We start from the raw sequence: 21719 nt of genomic DNA, 5'->3' as shown, positions 1-21719 counted from the left end.
TCGTTTTCCCGCCATTGGCGATCGCGCAAAAAGTGTCCAAAACCCCGTTCACTTAACATGGGGAAAATGGAATCGCACGTGCCACGTGCCACGAGATTCTGGCGGGTATACAGCGCACACGGGCGTGTACCCAAACGTGTTTGCCATAAAATGCTGGGAAGAAAACCACCTCCTTCTTGGCTCGTTTCCCCGCTATTAGCGATCGCGCAAAAAGTGTCCAAAACCCCGTTCACTTAACATGGGGAAAATGGAATCGCACGTGCCACGCGCAAAAGACTTCTTAGCGAGTAGCGACCGGTGCCATCAGGTAGATCGCCTCCGGGAGCCCATACCCTGAACTTTTTACGAAGATTGAGCGATTCGTCTAGGCCCCGCTCAAGTTGCCCCAATTCGCGGCCAGACTTGCAAAACATAGCCCGGAGACGGACCGCTCCGGTTGTTTTTCAATAGAAAAACACAATTCTAACGAATAGTGTTTGTCTTTTCAAACAACCTGCGGTTACTTTGTCTATCAAATGGCTATCTCGGTTTTTTGAAAATTTTGGATTTTGGCCTAAATTTTTTCAAAAAACTGACTTTTTTGGGAAAATCATTATAAAATCCAAAATTTTGAGTCCATCGAAAAAACCGGAATATATGTCAGAGAAGTGGTCTATGTGCACCTACATACCAAATTTTAGAAGAATCGGTTCAAAAATGTGGGAGTTATTCAAAATTTTATGACGTCACGACACACAAAATTTTTGAAAAATGACTTTTTGGAAGTTCTAGACCTCGTACGGAAACAAAAATAGCACCATTCGATTCGCCGTGAAAAACTGCATCAGATAGACACCTTTTTAGGCCTTAACAAGCAACTTCAAAATTTGACCTCACTTGACCTGACCTTGACCTGACCTCGACCTGAAATTCATCCAGAGGTGGTCCATATCACTTATTGAGTGTGCCTATTGAATTCTATGAGTAAAATGACCCATAAAACATGTGTCGCATATGCCCTTTTCTATATTTTGTTTTTTGGTGACCTGACCTGACCTGACCTGACCTTGACCTTGACCTCTGAATGATATTTTATGCAACGAATATTGTCTTGGTAGCCTAAGAACACGTTTTGGGCGATCAGTCTCAGTCCATGACTCCATTCTTCGGCAACTACGGTGCAAGGCCGATACTGTAGAAACTTGCAATTTGTACCCTTGACCTGACCTTGACCTTGACCTCAAACTTTAAATTAAGTACATGTTTTTAGTAGTTCGTGATGAGAGCTTTCGATTGGCGTTTGAATTTTCCAAATCGGACCGTTAGTTCGGGAGATAACAGGGGGGGGGGGTAAAATTTACCCCCCCCCCCCCCCCAGCCCCGCGCGTTCGGCTGGAGACCCCAGCCCCGCGCGGGTTAAGGGGGGGGGGCACTGCCGACTTTTGGTCCCATTCTTTCAATGCAACGCCCATAGGGCTAATGTTAAAATGCCCAAATCAAAGGGGGGCACGGTGCCCCGGTGCCCTCCCCGTTCCGCCGTCTAGACTACCAAGCAAGCTCGCCTGGAGGCTCCCCACCGTCTCTTGGCGCCCGGGTAGCCTCGATGCCTGAATAAGGCCCCGAGACATCGACCTTGGCCAAAAAGCGTTCGTGTAGGCCCTCAGAAACTGGTGTGAGCCCTGATATTACTGTGTGGGCTGCTCAGGCATTTCTGTCGGGCCATCATGCATCGATTTGGGTCCGAGCTAGTAAGGGTTATCAGAAGCATCCTTTAGCCCTGCGACTTCAGAGGTTGGTGTGAGATCCTAAAAAAGAAAGTGAGGGCACTCCGAGGCTTGCAAAGGGCTTTTCCTCGGAGGTCGGCCTTGGCCGAACGGCGTTCCTCAAACTGGTGTAGGGCGCTGAGATTACTGAATGGGACTCTCGAGTATTGGCATGGGGCCCTCAACTATCAGCACGGAGCCCTCAGGAGCCGGTAAGGGCTCCTCTGCGGCATGCATAAGCCATCCGATCTCAGAGGCCGGTGTGAGATCCTAAACAAGAGCTGAGTGCACTTAAAAACCTGCGTAGGTCCCCCAGAGATCAGCTTTGACCAGACGGCGGTCATGGACGCCCTTAGAAACTGACGTAGGGGCCGCCTCAGTCGGTCGGCCCTCTCACATCAGCCTGGGGATCTCAGGAATCGGCCTGGGGCCCTCAAGAGCCGGTTAGGGCCCTCGGAAAGTGGCATTATACCCTGCGATAGCCGTGTTAGGCCCTCGGGTAACGGCTTGGGGCCCTCGGGCATCGGCCTGCGCCCCCGGGCATTGGCCAGAGGTCCTTGGATATCGGTCTGGGGCCCCTCAAGAGCCGGTGAGGGCCTTCAGAAAATGGTATGGGGCCCTGAGATAACTCTGTGGGCTTTCAGGTGCTCATGTGGGACCCTTAGGCATCGGCCCCAAGAGGGGGTTAAGGAGGGCAGGGGGCAGGGGCCCTCAAGAGCTGACAGAGCCCAGCATCTGCGATGCTGGGCTCCTGGGCTGGGCTTTCAGGTGCTCATGTGGGACCCTTAGGCATCGGCCCCAAGAGGGGGTTAAGGAGGGCAGGGGGCAGGGGCCCTCAAGAGCTGACAGAGCCCAGCATCTGCGATGCTGGGCTCCGCATCGCGGGACCGCAGGTTGTTTGAGCAAGCACCTTTGTAAACGCAGCAAAAACGCCCGCCGCCAAACGAGAGGATGAACCTTGCACGTGCAGACCGGAGTCGGTGTGCTACGGACTGACGTGCACGGCACCCTATTCGCCGGTCTATAGCGGTGTGCCAAATTTGAGTGCAATCGGCCCGGCCATTTTCGAGATCTTGAAGCGGCACCCTTCACGTGCGCACGTGCAAGCTGGGTCCCAACTGACTTGTGCACGGCACTCTATTCGCCGGTCTCTAGCGGTGTACGAAATTTGAGCTCAATCGGCCCAGCCGTTTTCAAGATCTGGAAGCGACCCCTACACGTGAGCACGTGCAGTTGCACCCCAATCGTGACACATGAATATACATACTAACTGACTTGTGCGCAGCACCCTACTAACCGGTCTCTAAATGTGTGCCGAATTTGAGTGCAATCGATCCAGCCGTTCTTGAGATCTGGAAGCGTCACTCTGCACGTGCGCACGTGCAAAATGGATCCCATCTGACTTGTGCACGGCACCCTACTAACCAGTCTCTAGTGGTATGCCAAATTTGAGCACAGTCGGTCCAGACGTTCTTGAGATATGGAAGCGTCAGCCTGCACGTGCGCACGTGCAAACTGGGTCCCATCTGACTTGTGCACGGCACCCTACTCGCCGAGCCCTAAGGGTGTACCAACTTTGATCACAATCGGCCCAGCCATTCTCGAGATCTGGAAGCGTCACCCTGCCCGTGCGCACGTGCAGCGGCACCCCAACCGTGACACATGGAAATGCATTGCCGGGTGCGTGCCAACATCCATGCAAAGTACCAGCGCAATCGGCAAACTAACTACAGAGTTATTAGACTTGTTACTGAACTGACTTCTCATCGTTTTGCACGTGGCACGTGCATTAGGGGTCACACATACGCATCGAGAGTAGCACACTACGTGTGAGAAAGGAAGAAGCTATCCCACACAAAAGACCGCGAGTGAATGGGTCCAGTGGTTGCAGAGATATAAGGTTTGTAAAGGCACCCCACAGGCGGCCTACTGCTAATATTTAGCAATAATCAGTGTCGCGTCCGCACATGGGAGGTATCGCCGTCACCTGTTCGTATACTCTAATGTGGTTGGGTTCAAGTCACAGTCGAGCCCCGCTTTTTTACAGCTTTTCTTAAAAACGGCACATCGTGCAGTGACGTTCTATACATTGTTGGAAAGAGCATCGTAAGTTGTATATTTTATTAACTTTTCACTTTGGTATATCTGCAACGTAAAAAGTTATTAAGCAACAAAGACGCTCCCATTGACTTTCCATGTTAAAAATTTTAAATTTCAAATGAACTTTATAAGAAAAAATGAGTTTTGCCAGCTTAACGAAGCATAACGGCATGTACTATGCTCTTTCCTCTACAAGATATAAGAGTTTGGGCAAAATCTATCTCTAAAATTTTGTACAAAGATCGAATGAAAATGTCTCTGCAAAGTCTCGGCATCGCCGTCCATTGACTTAACATGGAACACAGCAAAATTCCAACTTTGACCTCGTGCAAAGCACCGTTCCAAGATTCTGAGGGGTATACAGCGCACACTGGCGTGTACCCAAACGTGTTTGCCATAAAATGCTGGGAAGAAAACCACCTCCTTCTTGGCTCGTTTTCCCGCCATTCGCGATCGCGCAAAAAGTGTCCAAAACCCCGTTGACTTAACATGGGGAAAATGGAATCGCACGTGCCACGCGCAAAAGACTTCTTAGCGAGTAGCGACCGGTGCCATCAGGTAGATCGCCTGCGGGAGCCCATACCCTGAACTTTTTACGAAGATTGTACATTTCGTCTAGGCCCCCGTCAAGTTGTACTGATTCGCGGCCAGACATGTAGAAGAAGCTGTATCTCGTTCCGTAGCACTGGCGACAGCTGAAGGCACATCGAACCGGGAGGCTCATAACTCAGAAAAAAATAGTGGAGCTAATAGGACAGCGGATACCAGCATCTGCGATGCTGGGCTCCGCATCGCGGGACCGCAGGTTGTTTGAGCAAGCACCTCTGTAACGCCGCAAAAACGCCCGCCGCCAAACGAAAGGATGAGCCTGGCACGTGCAGACCGGAGTGGGTGTGCTACGGACTGACGTGCACGGCACCCTATTCGCCGGTCTGTAGCGGTGTGCCAAATTTGAGTGCAATCGGCACGGCCATTTTAGAGATCCGGAAGCGTCACACTGCACGTGCGCACGTGCAAAATGGTTCCAACTGACTTTTGCACGGCACCCTATTCGCCGATCTCTGGCGGTGTGCTAAGTTTGATAACAATCGGCCCGGCCGTTCTCGAGATATGAAAGCGTCACCCTGCACGTGCGCACGTGCAGCTGCATTCCAACCGTGGCACATGGAAATACATACTAACTGACTTGTGCACGGCATCCTACTAACCAGTCTCTAGCGGTATGCCAAATTTGAGCACAGTCGGCCCAGCCGTTCTTGAGATCTGGAAGCGTCAGCCTGCACGTGCGCACGTGCCAAATGGGTCCCATCTGACTTGTGCACGGCACCCTACTCACCGATCCCTAACGGTGTGCCAACTTTTATCACAATCGGCCCAGCCGTTCTCGAGATCTGGAAGCGTCACCCTGCCCGTGCGCACGTGCAGCGGCACCCCAACCGTGACACATGGAAATGCATTGCCGGGTGCGTGCCAACATCCATGCAAAGTACCAGCGCAATCGGCAAACTAACTACAGAGTTATTAGACTTGTTACTGAACTGACTTCTCATCGTTTTGCACGTGGCACGTGCATTAGGGGTCACCCATACGCATCGAGAATAGCACACTACGTGTAAGAAAGGAAGAAGCTATCCCACACAAAAGACCGCGAGTGAATCGGTCCAGTGGTTGCAGAGATATAAGGTTTGTAAAGGCACCCCACAGGCGGCCTACTGCTAATATTTAGCAATAATCAGTGTCGCATCCGCACACGGGAGGTATCTCCGTCACCTGTTCGTATACTCTAATGTGGTTGGGTTCAAGTCACAGTCGAGCCCTGCTTTTTTACAACTTTTCTTAAAAACGGCACATCGTGCAGTGACGTTCTATACATCAGTGGAAAGAGCATCAAAAGTTGTATATTATATTAACTTTTCACCTATATATTTTACTAACGATAAAAGTTATAGAGGAATAAAGACGCTCCTATTGACTTTCCATGTTAAAAATTTTAATTTTCAAATGAACTTTACAAGAAAAAACGATTTCTGCCAGCTTAACGAAGCATACCAGCATGTACTATGCTCCTTTCTCTACAAGATATAAGAGTTTGGGCGAAATCTATCTCTAAAATTTTGTATAAAGATCGAATGAAAATGTCTCTGCAAAGTCTCGACATCGCCGTCCATTGACTTAACATGGAACACAGCAAAATTCCAACTTTGATCTCGTGCAAAGACACGTTCCGAGATTCTGAGGGGTATACAGCGCACACTGGCGTGTACCGGAACGTGTTTGCCATAAAATGCTGGGAAGAAAACCACCTCTTCCTTGGCTCGTTTTCCCGCCATTGGCGATCGCGCAAAAAGTGTCCAAAACCCCGTTGACTTAACATGGGGAAAATGGAATCGCACGTGCCACGTGCCACGAGGTTTTAAGCGAGTAGCGACCGTTGCCATCAGGTAGATCGCCTCCGGGAGCCCATACACTGAACTTTTTACGAAGATTGTACATTTCGTCTAGGCCCCAATCAAGATGTCTCGATTCGCTGCCAGACTTGCAAAACATAGCCCGGAGAACGACCGCTCCGGTTGTTTTTCAATACCGGCATCTGCGATGCCGGGCTCCGCATCGCGGGACCGCAGGTTGTTTGAGCAAGCACCTTTGTAAACGCAGCAAAAACGCCCGCCACCAAACGAGAGAATGAGCCTTGCACGTGCAGACCGGAGTCGGTGTGCTACGGACTGACGTGCACTGCACCCTATTCGCCGGTCTATAGCGGTGTGCCAAATTTGAGTGCAATCGACCCGGTCGTTTTCGAGATCTGGAAGCGACACCCTGCACGTGCGCACGTGCAGCCTAGGCCCCAATTGACTTGTGCACGGCACTCTATTCGCCGGTTTCTAGCGGTGTACCAAATTGGAGCTCAATCAGCCCCGTCAATTTCAAGATCTGGAAGAGACCCCTACACGTGCGCTGGTGCAACTGCACCCCAACCGTGGCACATGAAAATACATACTAACTGACTTGTGCACGGCACCCTACTAACCAGTCTCTAGCGGTATGCCAAATTTCAGCAGAGTCGGCCCAGCCGTTCTTGAGATCTGGAAGCGTCAGCCTGCACGTGCGCACGTGCATAGCGGGTCCCATCTGACTTGTGCACGGCACCCTACTTACCAGCCTCTAGCGGTGTGCCAAGTTTGATCACAATCGGCCCAGCCGTTCTCGACATCTGGAAGCGTCACCCTGCCCGTGCGCACGTGCAGTTGCACCCCTACCAAGACACGTGGAAATGCATCGCCTGGAATGTGTCTACCTCCATGCCAAGTTTTAGCGCAATCGGCCCAGTAATTACCGCGAGCTATTGCACTTATTACAAAACAGGCACCTCTTGGCTTTGCACGTGGAACGTGCGTTAGGGGTCACCCATATGCATCGAGAGTAGCACACTATGTGAAAGAAGGAAAAAAGCTACCCAACACAAAAAACCGCACGTGTATCAGCCCAGTGGTTGCCGAGATATAAGTCGTACAAAAACGTCCCCACGGCGGCCGGCCGCTATTTAGCAGTAAAATCGTGTCGCATCCTTCTATGGGAGGTATCCCCGTCACCTGTTCGTATACTGTCTGAGCAAAGACCATACGTTACGGTCCAAACTCCATAGTGAGGCGGACATACGAATTTACGAGAGTTTAGCGACGAAATGATTCACTTAATTGTTAAGTAATGGGTACCATTAGGTAGACCATAAATTTTATCTAGCATCTCACCGTAGATGCAGTAAAAAGTGCTTTACTTTTCAATGTATATAAAGACTTGCTCAGCTCAATCAGTTCACTCTGTATTGGCTCAAGCCGTATCATGCGAACGCAATGCAAACTAGAGCACCGACAGCGCAGCGCTCCCCAACTCACTGCTCGCCCAGTCCACCCGGGCCGCCGCCACGACGGCCCCCCGCAAGTAGGCATCCCGCACTGCACCGACAGCCGCGGGCGACCAGCTGACCGGCCAGCTGACCGGCCAGCAGCCGGCGGGCGGCAGGGCGCGGATGGCCGACCCGCCGGCGCGGCGAGGGAGGGGAGGAACGCAGCTGAAAGACCCGACTACATATATATCAAAGAAACATTATATGTAATCATCGATGACGCGACATAAATCTGCTTTATTGGGGTTAGCGGTGTAGTCTGTGATGCCATCACAATGAAAATAGGCGCCTAGTTTTGTACAGCATCAAATTCTGATTCCATAACGACTCTCGCTAGTCCATTTTCAATTGTAAATAAGCCTTTTATTGCGATGCAAAGTCCCGAAATGGTGCCGACGGCGGCCGGTCCCCCGATGGTACCATACCATAGATGGTAAACAGGTTAGTTCACATTCCCGCCGCTATGCGGGCGGCGGCGGCGCCACCTGTCCTCGTGTCCGCCTGACACCGTAACGATATAGGTCTGAGCTCAAATCTCGGTAATGTCGTGCTTTTTTACTATATTTCTCAAAAACGGCACCACGTGCAATAAAGTTGTATATATCATTGGAAAGAGCATCAAAAGTTGTATAAAATATCAACTTTTCACTTGAATATGTCTTCAAGGTACAAAGTTATTAAGCACCAAAGACGCTCCCATTGACTTTCCATGTTAAAATTTTTCATTTTTAAAGAAGCCTAAAGACAACAAACGAATTTGCACAGCTTAAAGAAGCATAACAACATGTTCTATGGTCTTTTCTCAACAAGTCCTGAAAGTTTAAACAAAATCGTATCATATAATTTTGTACAATGAGCGAATGAAAAAGTCTCTGCAAAAACGCCCATTGACTTAACATGGGGAGCGAAAAAAGTTCAACTTTGACCTCGTGCAAAGACACGTTACGAAGTTCTGAGGGGTATACGGCGCACACTAGCGTGTACCTGAACGTGTTTGCCATAAAATGCTGGGAAGAAAACCACCTCTTCCTTGGCTCGTTTTCCCGCTATTCGCGATTGCGCAAAAAGTGTCCAAAACCCCGTTGACTTAACATGGGGAAAATGGAATCGCACGTGCCACGTGCCACGAGGTTTTAAGCGAGTAGCGACCGGTGCCAACAGGTAGATCGCCTGCGGGAGCCCATACACTGAAATTTTTAAGAAAATCGAGCCACAAGTTTAGGCCTGACCCAAGTTGCCCCAATTCGCGGCCAGACTTGCAAAACATAGCCCGGAGACGGACCGCTCCGGTTGTTTTTCAATAGAAAAACACAATTCTAACGAATAGTGTTTGTCTTTTCAAACAACCTGCGGTTATTCACTTTCCATGTTAAAATTTTTCATTTTTAAACGAGCCTAAAAAGAACAAACGAATTTGCACAGCTTAAAGAAGCATAACAACATGTTCTATGGTCTTTTCTCAACAAGTCCTGAAAGTTTAAACAAAATCGTATCATATAATTTTGTACAATGAGCGAATGAAAAAGTCTCTGCAAAAACGCCCATTGACTTAACATGGGGAGCGAAAAAAGTTCAACTTTGACCTCGTGCAAAGACACGTTACGAAGTTCTGAGGGGTATACGGCGCACACTAGCGTGTACCCAAACGTGTTTGCCATAAAATGCTGGGAAGAAAACCACCTCTTCCTTGGCTCGTTTTCCCGCCATTGGCGATCGCGCAAAAAGTGTCCAAAACCCCGTTGACTTAACATGGGGAAAATGGAATCGCACGTGCCACGTGCCACGAGGTTTTAAACGAGTAGCGACCGGTGCCATCAGGTAGATCGCCTCCGGGAGCCCATACCCTGAACTTTTTACGAAGATTGAGCGATTCGTCTAGGCCTGACCCAAGTTGCCCCAATTCGCGGCCAGACTTGCAAAACATAGCCCGGAGAACGACCGCTCCGGTTGTTTTTCAATAGAAAAACACAATTCTAACGAATAGTGTTTGTCTTTTCAAACAACCTGCGGTTACACAGCAAAATTCCAACTTTGACCTCGTGCAAAGACACGTTCCGAGATTCTGAGGGGTATACAGCGCACACTGGCGTGTACCTGAACGTGTTTGTCATAAAATGCTGGGAAGAAAACCACCTCCTTCTTGGCTCGTTTTTCCGCCATTGGCGATCGCGCAAAAAGTGTCCAAAACCCCGTTCACTTAATATGGGGAAAATGGAATCGCACGTGCCACGCGCAAAAGACTTCTTAGCGAGTAGCGACCGGTGCCATCAGGTAGATCGCCTCCGGGAGCCCATACCCTGAACTTTTTACGGAAATTGAGCGATTCGTCTAGGCCCCCGTCAAGATGTCTCGATTCGCGGCCAACTTTGCAAAACATACCCCGGACAACGACCGCTCCGGTTGTTTTTCAATAGAAAAACACAATTCTAACGAATAGTGTTTGTCTTTTCAAACAACCTGCGGTTAATCTGAATCGGCCCAGCCGTTTCCAAGATCGGGAAACGACCCCTACACGTGCGCACGTGCAGCTGCACCCCAACCGCGGCACATGAAAATACATACTTACTGACTTGTGCACGGCACCCTACTAACCAGTCTCTAGTGGTATGCCAAATTTGAGCACAGTCGGTCCAGCCGTTCTTGAGATATGGAAGCGTCAGCCTGCACGTGCGCACGTGCAAACTGGATCCCATCTGACTTGTGCACGGCACCCTACTCGCCGATCCCTAACGGTGTGCCAACTTTGATCACAATCGGCCCAGCCGTTCTCGAGATCTGGAAGCGTCACCCTGCCCGTCCGCACGTGCAGCGGCACCCCAACCGTGACACATGGAAATGCATTGCGGGGCGGGTGCCTACATCCATGCCAAGGATCAGCGCAATCGGCAAAATAACTACAGAGTTATTACACTTACTACCGAACTGACACCTCTTCGTTTTGCACGTGGCACGTGCATTAGGGGTCACTCATACGCATCAAGAACAGCACACTACGTGTAAGAAAGGAAGAAGCTATCCCACACAAAAGACCGCGAGTGAATCGGTCCAGTGGTTGCGGAGATAGAAGCTTTGCAAGGCGCCCCCACGGCGGCCGACTGCTAATATTTAGCAATAATCAGTGTCGCATCCGCACACGGGAGGTATCCCCGTCACCTGTTCGTATACTCTAATGTGGTTGGGTTCAAGTCACAGTCGAGCCCTGATTTTTTACAGCATTTCTTAAAAACGGCACATCGTGCAGTGACGTTCTATGCATCAGTGGAAAGAGCATCAAAAGTTGTATATTATATTAACTTTTCACCTATATATCTTACTAAAGATAAAAGTTATAGAAGAATAAAGACGCTCCCATTGACTTTCCATGTTAAAAATTTTCATTTTCAAACGAACTTTATTAGAAAAAACGATTTCTGCCAGCTTAACGAAGCATACCAGCATGTACTACGCTCTTTCCTCTACAAGATATCAGAGTTTGGGCAAATTCTATCTCTAAAATTTTGTACAAAGATCGAATGAAAATGTCTCTGCAAAGTCTCGGAATCGCCGTCCATTGACTTAACATGGGACACAGCAAAATTCCAACTTTGACCTTGTGCATAGAGGTGCTGCGAGATTCTGGCGGGTATACGGCGCACACGGGCGTGTACCTGAACGTGTTTGCCATAAAATGCTGGGAAGAAAACCACCCCTTCCTTGGCTCGTTTTCCCGCCATTCGCGATCGCGCAAAAAGTGTCCAAAACCCCGTTGACTTAACATGGGGAAAATTGAATCGCACGTGCCACGTGCCACGAGATTCTGGCGGGTATACGGCGCACACGGGCGTGTACCTGAACGTGTTTGCCATAAAATGCTGGGAAGAAAACCACCTCCTTCTTGGCTCGTTTCCCCGCTATTAGCGATCGCGCAAAAAGTGTCCAAAACCCCGTTCACTTAACATGGGGAAAATGGAATCGCACGTGCCACGCGCAAAAGACTTCTTAGCGAGTAGCGACCGGTGCCATCAGGTAGATCGCCTCCGGGAGCCCATACCCTGAACTTTTTACGAAGATTGAGCGATTCGTCTAGGCCCCGCTCAAGTTGCCCCAATTCGCGGCCAGACTTGCAAAACATAGCCCGGACAACGACCGCTCCGGTTGTTTTTCAATAGAAAAACACAATTCTAACGAATAGTGTTTGTCTTTTCAAACAACCTGCGGTTATAGAAAAACACAATTCTAACGAATAGTGTTTGTCTTTTCAAACAACCTGCGGTTATCGCCGCCGCGATTGACATCCGCGCCCTAGGTGCGGCAATCGCCAGCTCACTGCAGTGGAACGCGGGTGACTCCGAGTCTGAAGCTGAGAATGACGCATGCTGCGGCGGTTCACGGCCACCAGTTCAACAACTGCAACGCGAAACGCGACCGCTGGCTCCAGTTCGAGACACTCTCACCGGCAATAGGGAACGGTCATTTGCTGAAGCGGCTCGTACTGGCGGGGCACAAGCACAAACTCAGAGCACGAGATCTGATGACTCCCAACGAAGCCCCCCTGGTGTTGTAACAGGCACGGGTGTGCAATCATCGCTGATCATGCCGAGGACTGAACAGTATGGCCCACACAAGAAGTTCTTCATCTCAGGATTTCGACAGGAAGTCTCTGACAGCGATGTCCGTTCGCTCGTGTTCGGTGTCGTAAGGAACCTGCATGACTTTCACAGGGTCAAGTACGGTGGAAGTGCACATCAGGCGCGATCGAAGTCGTACATGATTGAAGTTGACGGCCAAGACGCTGACCTAGTTATGGACCCTATGAGATGGCCAGCTGGACTCACGGTAGCTATGAAGTTGGATGAAGGCGGACCCCGCCGACCAACGTTTCAGACCCAAGGAAGTGGACCGAGGACAGCCGAAGCACGATGGTCAGGCGGACGCCCTCCGTACACATCGTCTGAAACTGAACAGACCCATGGAATGTCAGCCGAATTCAACCGCACCAGAGTACCCGGTAACAGTAGCTTCGGCCATCCTGAAGGATGGGCCGGTGCTCAACCTCAGCGCGCAACCACCGGCTATACTTCACAGTACGGTGACTGGCAAACGGTCAACTATGGACGCAAACGAGGCAGGCGAGTCGACCAACAGCAACAGTACAGTAACAGACGCGCTCACCATTGGTAGTTACAACTGTGAGGGCTTCCTTAGTGCAGCGCATTACATAGTGGAACAGCTTTTGCCTAACAGTGATCTGCTGTTCCTGTCAGAGACATGGCTCTCACGAGCTGAGGAACCCTACCTTTCAAATGTAATTGATTCGCTAGATGATGGCGATTATTATTATGCGCAAGATTTTGCTGCAGAGCTACCACCTCGGGTGGGTGAAGGCAGACCTCATGGAGGGGTAGCCTGGATTTGCCGGAGGCGCATGAACCGCAGCTTTGAAGCTATATGCTGTAATGACCACAGACTGTGTGGTGTCACCCTTCTTGAGAGCAACACTCCCGTTCTAAATCTTATAGGATGTTATATGCCCTTCTGGGACTCGTACGGACCGAATGGCGAAGAGTACCTTACAGTTATTGCAAAACTTGATGCAATATTAGAGTCTGTCCGAGCCGACGCTCCAATTCTACTTGTCGGGGATTTCAACTGTGCACTTCTCCCTCTGGCAGACACAGCTCGCACAGTCGGATGGCAGCATCTCCGAGGTCTTACACCCAACAGTTTGGCTATGCAGTCTCTCCTCGACGACTATGACCTGACAGTTGCAGAGTTTCGGTTTCCGCAAAAAGTTGGTTACACATATTCTCGTGGTAACAGCCGCTCCCACATAGATCATATCGCGGTGCCCAATAGCCGTGTTCAAGACGTACGCAGCTGCACAATATTGCCTCCTTGCAAGGACAACCTCAGCCCGCACCTGCCAATAATCTGTGAACTTTTGATAAAAGTTCCAATGGCTATGCGTTGGAGTAGCCCGAATGATAAATCCTATTGGAATTCCACAGAGCAAGTAGATTGGAGCTGCCCCGCGAAAGTAGCCGCCTACCAGAGTATTCTGGAAGAAATCCTGCCTTCACAGCTAGCATGCTGCGGCGATTCTCTCGATAACCTGGATTCTGCTATCACACACAGCATGCATACCGCTGCTCGAGTCTCTGGTTGTTCCAGACCCAGACACCGACCAAGGGCCTGGTGGACTCCCGATGTGGCACGAGCGAGAGACCGCAGTAGGTTCTGGTTCAACATTTGGAAAAGCTGTGATAGACGGCAAGGGACAGCGGTGAGCGCCTGTTATCACGCCGCTCGACGCAGCTACAGGAAGGCTCGCCGAGCAGCAGCAATGTCTAGCATTGAAAAAGATGCTAAACTCATCCATTCATTGCGCCGTAATGGAAATAGTAATGCTTTTTGGCGCAGTGTGCAGCGTGCTAGAAGAGGAAATAATTGCACGGTGTCGGTGTGCAGTGCACCGGACTTTGCAGATTACTTTAGAGACGTCTACAGAGACTCTCAAGAAGAGCTGACCACTGAACAGCACCGGATCTCAAATACTGTCGCTGATATGGTTCGTGGTGCTGCTGCAGTAGTAGAAGAACGAGTCGTCACGCCGGCGGATGTATCTGCGCTCATCTCTCGCCTACACAGGGGTAAATCGGCTGGAGTCGACGGTATAACAGCCGAACACCTCGTACTGGGTTCGACCCCTGCGCTACTATCTGCAGTGGCTCTTCTGCTAAGTAAGTGTCTCACCGAAAAGACAGTCCCTGTGACCTTTACTGAAGGCCTGATGGTACCAGTGTTGAAAAAATCCCAGTTAGACTCCCACTCTATGGATAACTATCGGCCAATATCGATCACAACAACAATATCCAAGCTGCTAGAACTGCATATTCTTCGCGAATTGCAGGACAAGTACACCCCGCATGATCTCCAATTTGGGTTCATACCAGGACGTGGTGTCAGCGAGGCATCCCTAATGGTAGGCGAGACACTGAACTGGAACCTGAGCAGAAGTCTCCCAGTATTTGCAGCCAATCTCGATGCCAGAAAGTGCTTCGACAGGATATGGCATGACGGACTATTCTACCAGCTGCGAGATTTTTTGGACACAAGTACATGGCTTCTAATTGTGAACTGGTATCGGAAGTTAACAGCGAAGATAAAATTTTCCGGGCAAATATCTGCTGCGTTCCCTGTACTCCGCGGTACCAGACAGGGTGCGATACTCTCTCCCACATTCGCAAATATCTACCTGTACCCACTGGTAGCCTCTCTGGACTACAGTGGCCGTGGCGCCTTTTGGCACCGTCACCATGTTCCCGCGGTCTGCTACGCAGACGACTTGTTACTCATGTCCACAAACACAGGGCACCTGTCACAAATGCTTCAAATAGTAGAAGACTTTGCAAGATCCTGGAGGCTTGAGTTTACGCACCCACAAGCGGAGAGAACCAAGAGCCACATCATAGTTTTTGGAGGTGATACCCTATCCGAACTACCTACATGGCACCTCGATGGCCAGATTCTAATAAAAAAGAATCGATCAGAGCACCTTGGAGTGATCCTAGACTGCAAGTTTTCTGGCACACCTCACACAGAAATGCGCATAAAACGGGGAAGAGCCGCTTTTTATGGCCTCTCCACGGTTGGAATACTGTCCAGACGTCTATCGCCAAATGACAAGATTTTTCTGTGGAAAGCGGTGGTAGTACCAGCCCTTGTATTTGGCTGCGATGTAGCGCCTCTGAGTCCAACTGATGTCATTCGGCTAGAAGCATTGCAATCGTCGTGTCTAAAAGCTGCCCTGGGATTACCACGATTTGCCCACCATACGCTGCTTTTGGAGGCTGCTGACGTCCCTCAAGTTCACGAGGTTTTACGCAGTCGGACGCTGAAGACATTTTATTCAGCGATGAATAGCTCGGATCGCCTGGTCAGCGGCCTACTCTCCTCTGTCGCTGTTCTCGGGTGTAACTCCACAGCACTTCCCGGATCTTTCGCCCAGATTGTGTTCCAGATGTGTGGAACCAGGTTAAATGGAACCGGGTTAAATGGGATAATGGATATTGCTGCCGGACATATCGATCCAGACGTCATCACTGCACCGCGCCCCGAAAATGGCCTCAGAGACTCTTTAGCAGGCCTCTTGAGCTCCACATGCGAGATGTCGCGGAAGCTGTTGCGTTTGCTTACTGTGAATACCTGATTTGTATGAGTATGAAAGCATGTTTGTCGCTGATATGTGACGCCTAATAAACATTATTATTATTATTATTATTACTAGCACCGCCAGTGAATTACATACCTTAACGGTTATGCAGGTTGATATAAACCAAGGGAGCTGGGAGCTAAGCGATTTTCGCAATCACAGGCTTCAAAATATTACACACCGGATCCGTCCAAACATCCATTTCAGGGTTGCTGTGGACTGATCACGTCTGACGATTCTGCCACAGACTGGAATACAATGTTCTTGGAATACTGAGCGAACAAATCGCCGGGACAAAGCCTCGGGAAACTACCACTCAGGCGGTTCCTGGAAATCTCTAACCAAGACTAGCGCCTCCTGGGAACAACAGACTGGAGTGGAAATGTCGTGTCTCATAGTTATCGGCCGGTATACGGATATGTGCTTTCAGTGCTGCATGGGCTATGCATTACCGAGATTAGACGGACCGGATATACTGATGGCCGATCAAATAACAAACAATTACGTCATGATTCTCTGCTGCCTATCCAGCTACTCCCGCTCCCATACTCGGCTTTCAAGTACAAGCGTACCAGAGAAACATGTGGCGCGTTCGTTTTTCGGCCATATTTCGCTCTCAAGACTCCACGACGTTCATGTTGGGCAGCAGGGTCGTTGGGTATTTTCTGCGTGGCACTTACACGTACTATGAGTCATTAGAGGCGTCCTTTAGGATTTCACTCCACCATGAGGCAATGACAAAGGAGCAGCCGACGGCTATGGCGCGGCTCAAATCCCCACCCACACATATTCTTCACCCAGCCAGACGGCATAATGCCCTGCCATTCGGCCGACTGTCGGCACCCATTCAGGTCACGAACGGGAGACGGCAGGCTATAGGGAGGCATAAGAATGGTCGGCAATCAAAACTGGCCATTGGGAAATTCAGGGTGGAAAGAAAGCAAGCAATTCCAAATCAAGATGTAGGCCCAAGATGTAGGCGCAAGATGTAGGACCAAATCAAGACAAGTAGGCACAAACTCCATGCAGCAATACTCTGGTCACCCATAGCGCCTCCCTGCCTCCGGTAGCTCGTTTTCCGGCCTCCTGTGGCTCGTCTCCCGGCCTCAGCCCTCACACGGCACGTCTCCCACCATCGCACCGCACGCCTCCCGGCCTCCCGGGACGCGTCTCCCGTCCCGTGGCTCCTCTCCCGGCCTCTCATTGCTACTCTCCCGTCCTATGGCACACTCACCCCATGGAGACCCGCTCCTGTCGCAACACCAGGCTGAAGCCGACGTCTCGCGCGCTGGCAGTGGCCACCTCCAGGTACAGATTCTCAGTGGTGGCCGCGTCGGCCGCCTCTGCGTGCACGTAGTCCTGTACCGGGCAGATGGTTTTGCTGACCTCCATGTATAGGTGTCTGGGGGCGAGGGCGGAGGGGCAGGTCAGGTCCAGGAAGTGCAAATAGGGTGAAGGGAACATGCTGAATCCATCGTAAATTTGAGCGTCAGAGATGTGGCATGGAAAGCGCCGACGCCGTATAAGGATTGCGTCTTAACCCTGCCCGTATAGGAGGGGGGGGGGTTGAACGGACCCCCCCCCCCTCAGTCTTTCGCGAATAACTCACGTAAAAAGCGGCCGATCGCGACGAAACTTTCAGTACCCTCGCGTTAATCAATAACACCTACCCTAACAAATTTATGACCCTCACCCAAATGATCTTTGACCTGACTCTCAGACCTACTTTCCGAGACCATGTTTGGCCGGAATCGCGATTCGGCGTATGTCAGCTCGTATTAGCTGCGCGTTTGCAGTCTTTTCGTGGTTTCAAGCGTTCAAACATGTGACATGATGTTGCTCCCATGCATTACGGTGGGTGTCAAGGTCACCTGAAGGTCAGGTCAGATCCTTGACCTTAAATGACCTCGGTTCACTTTTTCGAGTTTCCATGTTTCTAGGCTAGTTTTTGGAGCTGAATTCGAATTTAGCAGCCATTTGAACATTAGCGAAGAAGATTTGGTGCCTTCGTAACATGTGACAAAGCTGTCAGAGGCGGTTGACACCTAGGAACTACGAATACGCAGCAGGACCCCTACTGGTTGACCTGACCTGGCCTAAATGCATGAAGACATCATGTGTGATCAAAATTAGCATAATATTCGTGATCAGCATCCCCAAAAACTCCATAGCAGCCACACTTTACGACATTCTAACAGGTCCCGATTTTCCCGACTTCTAGGCTATTGACCTGACCTGGAAAATCCACCAATGACCTAGGACCTTAAAATTTGGTATCATCGGCTTCCTCTCGTCACGGGCAGCACGCTCGTTTTTTTCCGCGAAGCTCTAGCTCGATCAGGGGCGAAAGGGCAAGGGGATCCAACGGACCTCCCCCCCCCCCCCCCCACCCCCGTCTTATACGTTCGCGGCTGGCAAAACACCAAAACGGGCGAGGGTTAAAAATGAAAATAACGAAATGTGACATGAGACAAAGTCGGCTAAGCAAAGGTGGAACTTTTTGACGACCCGCGGGTGCCCGGGCGCAATATATCCGCCGCCGCTCTAGCGGTGACCTTAACATTCGCCGTCCGTTGCAGTTCCACAGCCAAGTTAGCGTGGATTGGGGACAGCTCGGGTACCCCCAGTTCGGCTCAAACCTCCCCCTATGCCGCTAAGTGATTGTTTACAAAACATTACGACTACAAGAACACATTCGACTCACTGTTGATTTCCCCTCTTCAGCGAGAGTGGCACGGGCCAGGAGAGGATGCCCCTCTGCTGTCGGACGGCGAACAGCAGCGGCAGGTCTAGCGTGGCGTCATCGGAGGACACGGACACGCGCAGCGCAGAGTCCTGACGGAGGAGAGGGGGGACCTTTGTAACAGAAGGAGATATAAACACACTAATGGCAGACTCTGATAGCAGCAGTACAGCAATAAACCACCGAGTTTTAGAATACTGAATAACACAATACCTCTTTAAATCCTGTGGTAAATACTCCTGCCTTTCAAATCAGCAAGGGTTTTGAGTGAATGGACTTCCCAAGCTGGCAATCATCAGAATCACTTGGGAGGTAACTCCAGACATAAAACTATGGATCCCAAATCCCAATCTGCAGATCTTGTCAGCTCCCAACATCCACCAAGTTCATGTAGTCAGGCGTGGAGCTAGGCATTCACAAAATCATCCAGCCTGTATCATGACTCCACAACCACTGACAGAGACCACAGGCTCTCCCAGTAGGGAAAAATAGCGAGCACTGAAGTGACACAAACTGGACTCTTGCCACCAGTCCACTAAGGAATGAGACAATCTCCCTTCAAGCTACAGCCGTCATGAAAAACTAATAAGTCAGCTAATCATCCAAACATTCACTCACCGATGACATGTTGGCAACGCTGAATACGTAGATGAACTCTGTTAAAGCATTGACAACATCTTCATATGTGTGGTCCAGGCTGGCATTTATCACCCTTGGCTGGACAGTGGCTGTAAGCCTTGGAGGTGGTGGCGGAGGCTCCTGTTCTCCGGGTGCCCTCTGCCAGACATAGAGGTGGTGTTAATTAAACAATGCCAAACACCACTCACAAAGACATTTACAAGACTTTGCTTCATCTTCTATCATCTGTATCATATCAGATCATCTTCAAAAATTTAAAAAAAGTTATCCCTTCATATCATATATGATTGGAATTATACAAGAAATGGTGACTAAAGAGCAAAACAAAACACTTAGGACCTAGTCTGTTGATAATATGGCACAGTGCACACCATTCTTTCAGCCAGGTTTCAGGTATGGGGAGGGAGAGAGAGAGAGAGGGAGAGAGAGAAGAATGAGAGAGAGAGAGGGGGAGAGATAAAAGAATGAGAGAGAGAGAGAGAGGGGGAGAGAGAAGAATGAGAGAGAGAGAGAGAGAGAGAGAGAGAGAGAGAGAGAGAGAGAGAGAGAGAGAGAGAGAGAGAGAGAGAGAGAGAGAGAGAGAGAGAGAGAGAGAGAGAGAGAGAGAGAGAGAGAGAGAGAGAGAGAGAGAGAGAGAGAGAGAGAGAGAGAGAGAGAGAGAGAGAGAGAGAGAGAGAGAGAGAGAGAGAGAGAGAGAGAGAGAGAGAGAGAGAGAGAGAGAGAGAGAGAGAGAGAGAGAGAGAGAGAGAGAGAGAGAGAGAGAGAGAGAGAGAGAGAGAGAGAGAGAGAGAGAGAGAGAGAGAGAGAGAGAGAGAGAGAGAGAGAGAGAGAGAGAGAGAGAGAGAGAGAGAGAGAGAGAGAGAGAGAGAGGAGAGAGAGAGAGAGAGAGAGAGAGAGAGAGAGAGAGAGAGAGAGAGAGAGAGAGAGAGAGAGAGAGAGAGAGAGAGAGAGAGAGAGAGAGAGAGAGAGAGAGAGAGAGAGAGAGAGAGAGAGAGAGAGAGAGAGAGAGAGAGAGAGAGAGAGAGAGAGAGTAGGTGAGTAATTAAGGAGACATGGAGGAAGAACAGAAAGACTATTATATCAATCGGGAAAATATAAGAACAGGGCGGTGTTTCACGGGCTGCTGCTACCACGCTGCTATCAAATTGCGCGAGCTGACGTCACACTTGTGGTAGTGTTGGAGCAATGGGCCTGTTGATGTCTCCATGGAAACCCAATTTGACAAGTCGTAAAATCGGCGTGCTGCTATCACCGGTGAAACAGGGCCGAGATGTAAGAGTAAAATACTCTCAAGCATTTCACCGCAGGAATACTCACCAAAGGGTACCTATTATGGAACGACAAAGACCAGCATGTGCTTGAAATGGTCAAAAGAAAGAATGAAGTCTTCATGGTCCAGAAACCCATATTAACAACAACCATTGTGAATAGGCAGAAAAGTGGCCCTATTGGCCCTAGCCTTAATTCTACTGGACCAATATGATTGATATTGATGTTTTCACCCTGAAATATCAACAACCGTCAGATTTTTAACTGTATATTGTTCATTTTCACAAATGTTCACTTTAATGAAAAACAATATCAAATTATTATCTGTTATTATCTTATATTAAATTATTATAAGTTCTAGGTGACTTCAATGTAAACCCGTTTTGATTATTTCTTTATCAATACATTGATACAATACAGATATAATGAGTAATTGTGTTCATAATCATTTAGGTAATCATTATATCTGAATTGTATCAATGTATTGATAAAGAAATAAACGAAACGTGTTTACATTGAATAAGATAAGAATTTGATATTGGTTTTCATTAAAGTGAAGATTTTTAACTATCAGCACATTGAAATTATTAGGTACACATCAACATTACTAAAAACATTGCAGAAGACATCTGTTTATTACGGCGTTCGCACTTTATTGTCAAGAAGCAACTCAAACTGGTAGTAATCGAAAAAAAAGCACTCACTTTCATGTTGCACATACTGATCAATGAATTATGAAATAAAATTGCAACCTTCATAAGCATACCTTTCCCGAACAAATTTTCCTCCTCTGTCACCGACCAAACACAAATCAAAACACAGACTGACACAGACCACACACACACAACTCCACAACACAAGTGTGGAAACGTCTCAGGTGTATCAGTATGGTGAGCAGGGGGGTACGCTCCGGCTGTTAAGCATTATGAAAAATGGTGACAGACGTTTGTGGAGGATTGTCGACGAACTCTTGTTCCGTGAGCAGTACTTACACGCTAGCGGAAAATTCACCAATCAGCGCTCGGCGGTACTCGACGCTGATTGGTCCGACGCTTGTGACGAAATTGCGGGGGACCGCAGTTATTCTCTATGGACCCGAATAGGCTTTTGGATTTCGGAGGGGTTTCTTTA

General features: G+C 49.4%; 1 protein-coding gene across 3 annotated transcripts in view; it reads right to left on the bottom strand.

The window, feature by feature from the left end:
* Nucleotides 1–21484, bottom strand: part of LOC122367931 (SID1 transmembrane family member 1-like) — a 51472-nt gene extending 29988 nt beyond the window's left edge. Inside the window, exons 1-5 of one of the 3 annotated variants that reach the window (XM_043341474.1) lie at nucleotides 21355–21484; nucleotides 20637–20822; nucleotides 19299–19457; nucleotides 18642–18772; nucleotides 17172–17339 (exon numbers count right to left, since the gene is read on the bottom strand). In XM_043341474.1, coding sequence (XP_043197409.1) covers nucleotides 17172–17339; nucleotides 18642–18772; nucleotides 19299–19457; nucleotides 20637–20741 — 563 coding nt within the window. In that variant the 5' untranslated portion in view covers nucleotides 20742–20822; nucleotides 21355–21484. Of the gene's footprint in view, nucleotides 1–17171; nucleotides 17340–18641; nucleotides 18773–19298; nucleotides 19458–20636; nucleotides 20823–21292 lie in introns of all 3 variants that reach the window. The other 2 variants (XM_043341476.1, XM_043341475.1) reach the window with 2 other exon arrangements.
* Nucleotides 21485–21719: the final 235 nt, after the last annotated feature.

This window comes from Amphibalanus amphitrite, unplaced genomic scaffold (genome assembly GCF_019059575.1).
Source record: "Amphibalanus amphitrite isolate SeventyFive unplaced genomic scaffold, NRLGWU_Aamphi_draft 000909F_arrow, whole genome shotgun sequence".
NCBI lineage: Eukaryota > Metazoa > Arthropoda > Thecostraca > Balanomorpha > Balanidae > Amphibalanus > Amphibalanus amphitrite.
This window is presented reverse-complemented; position numbering and strand designations above follow the sequence as displayed.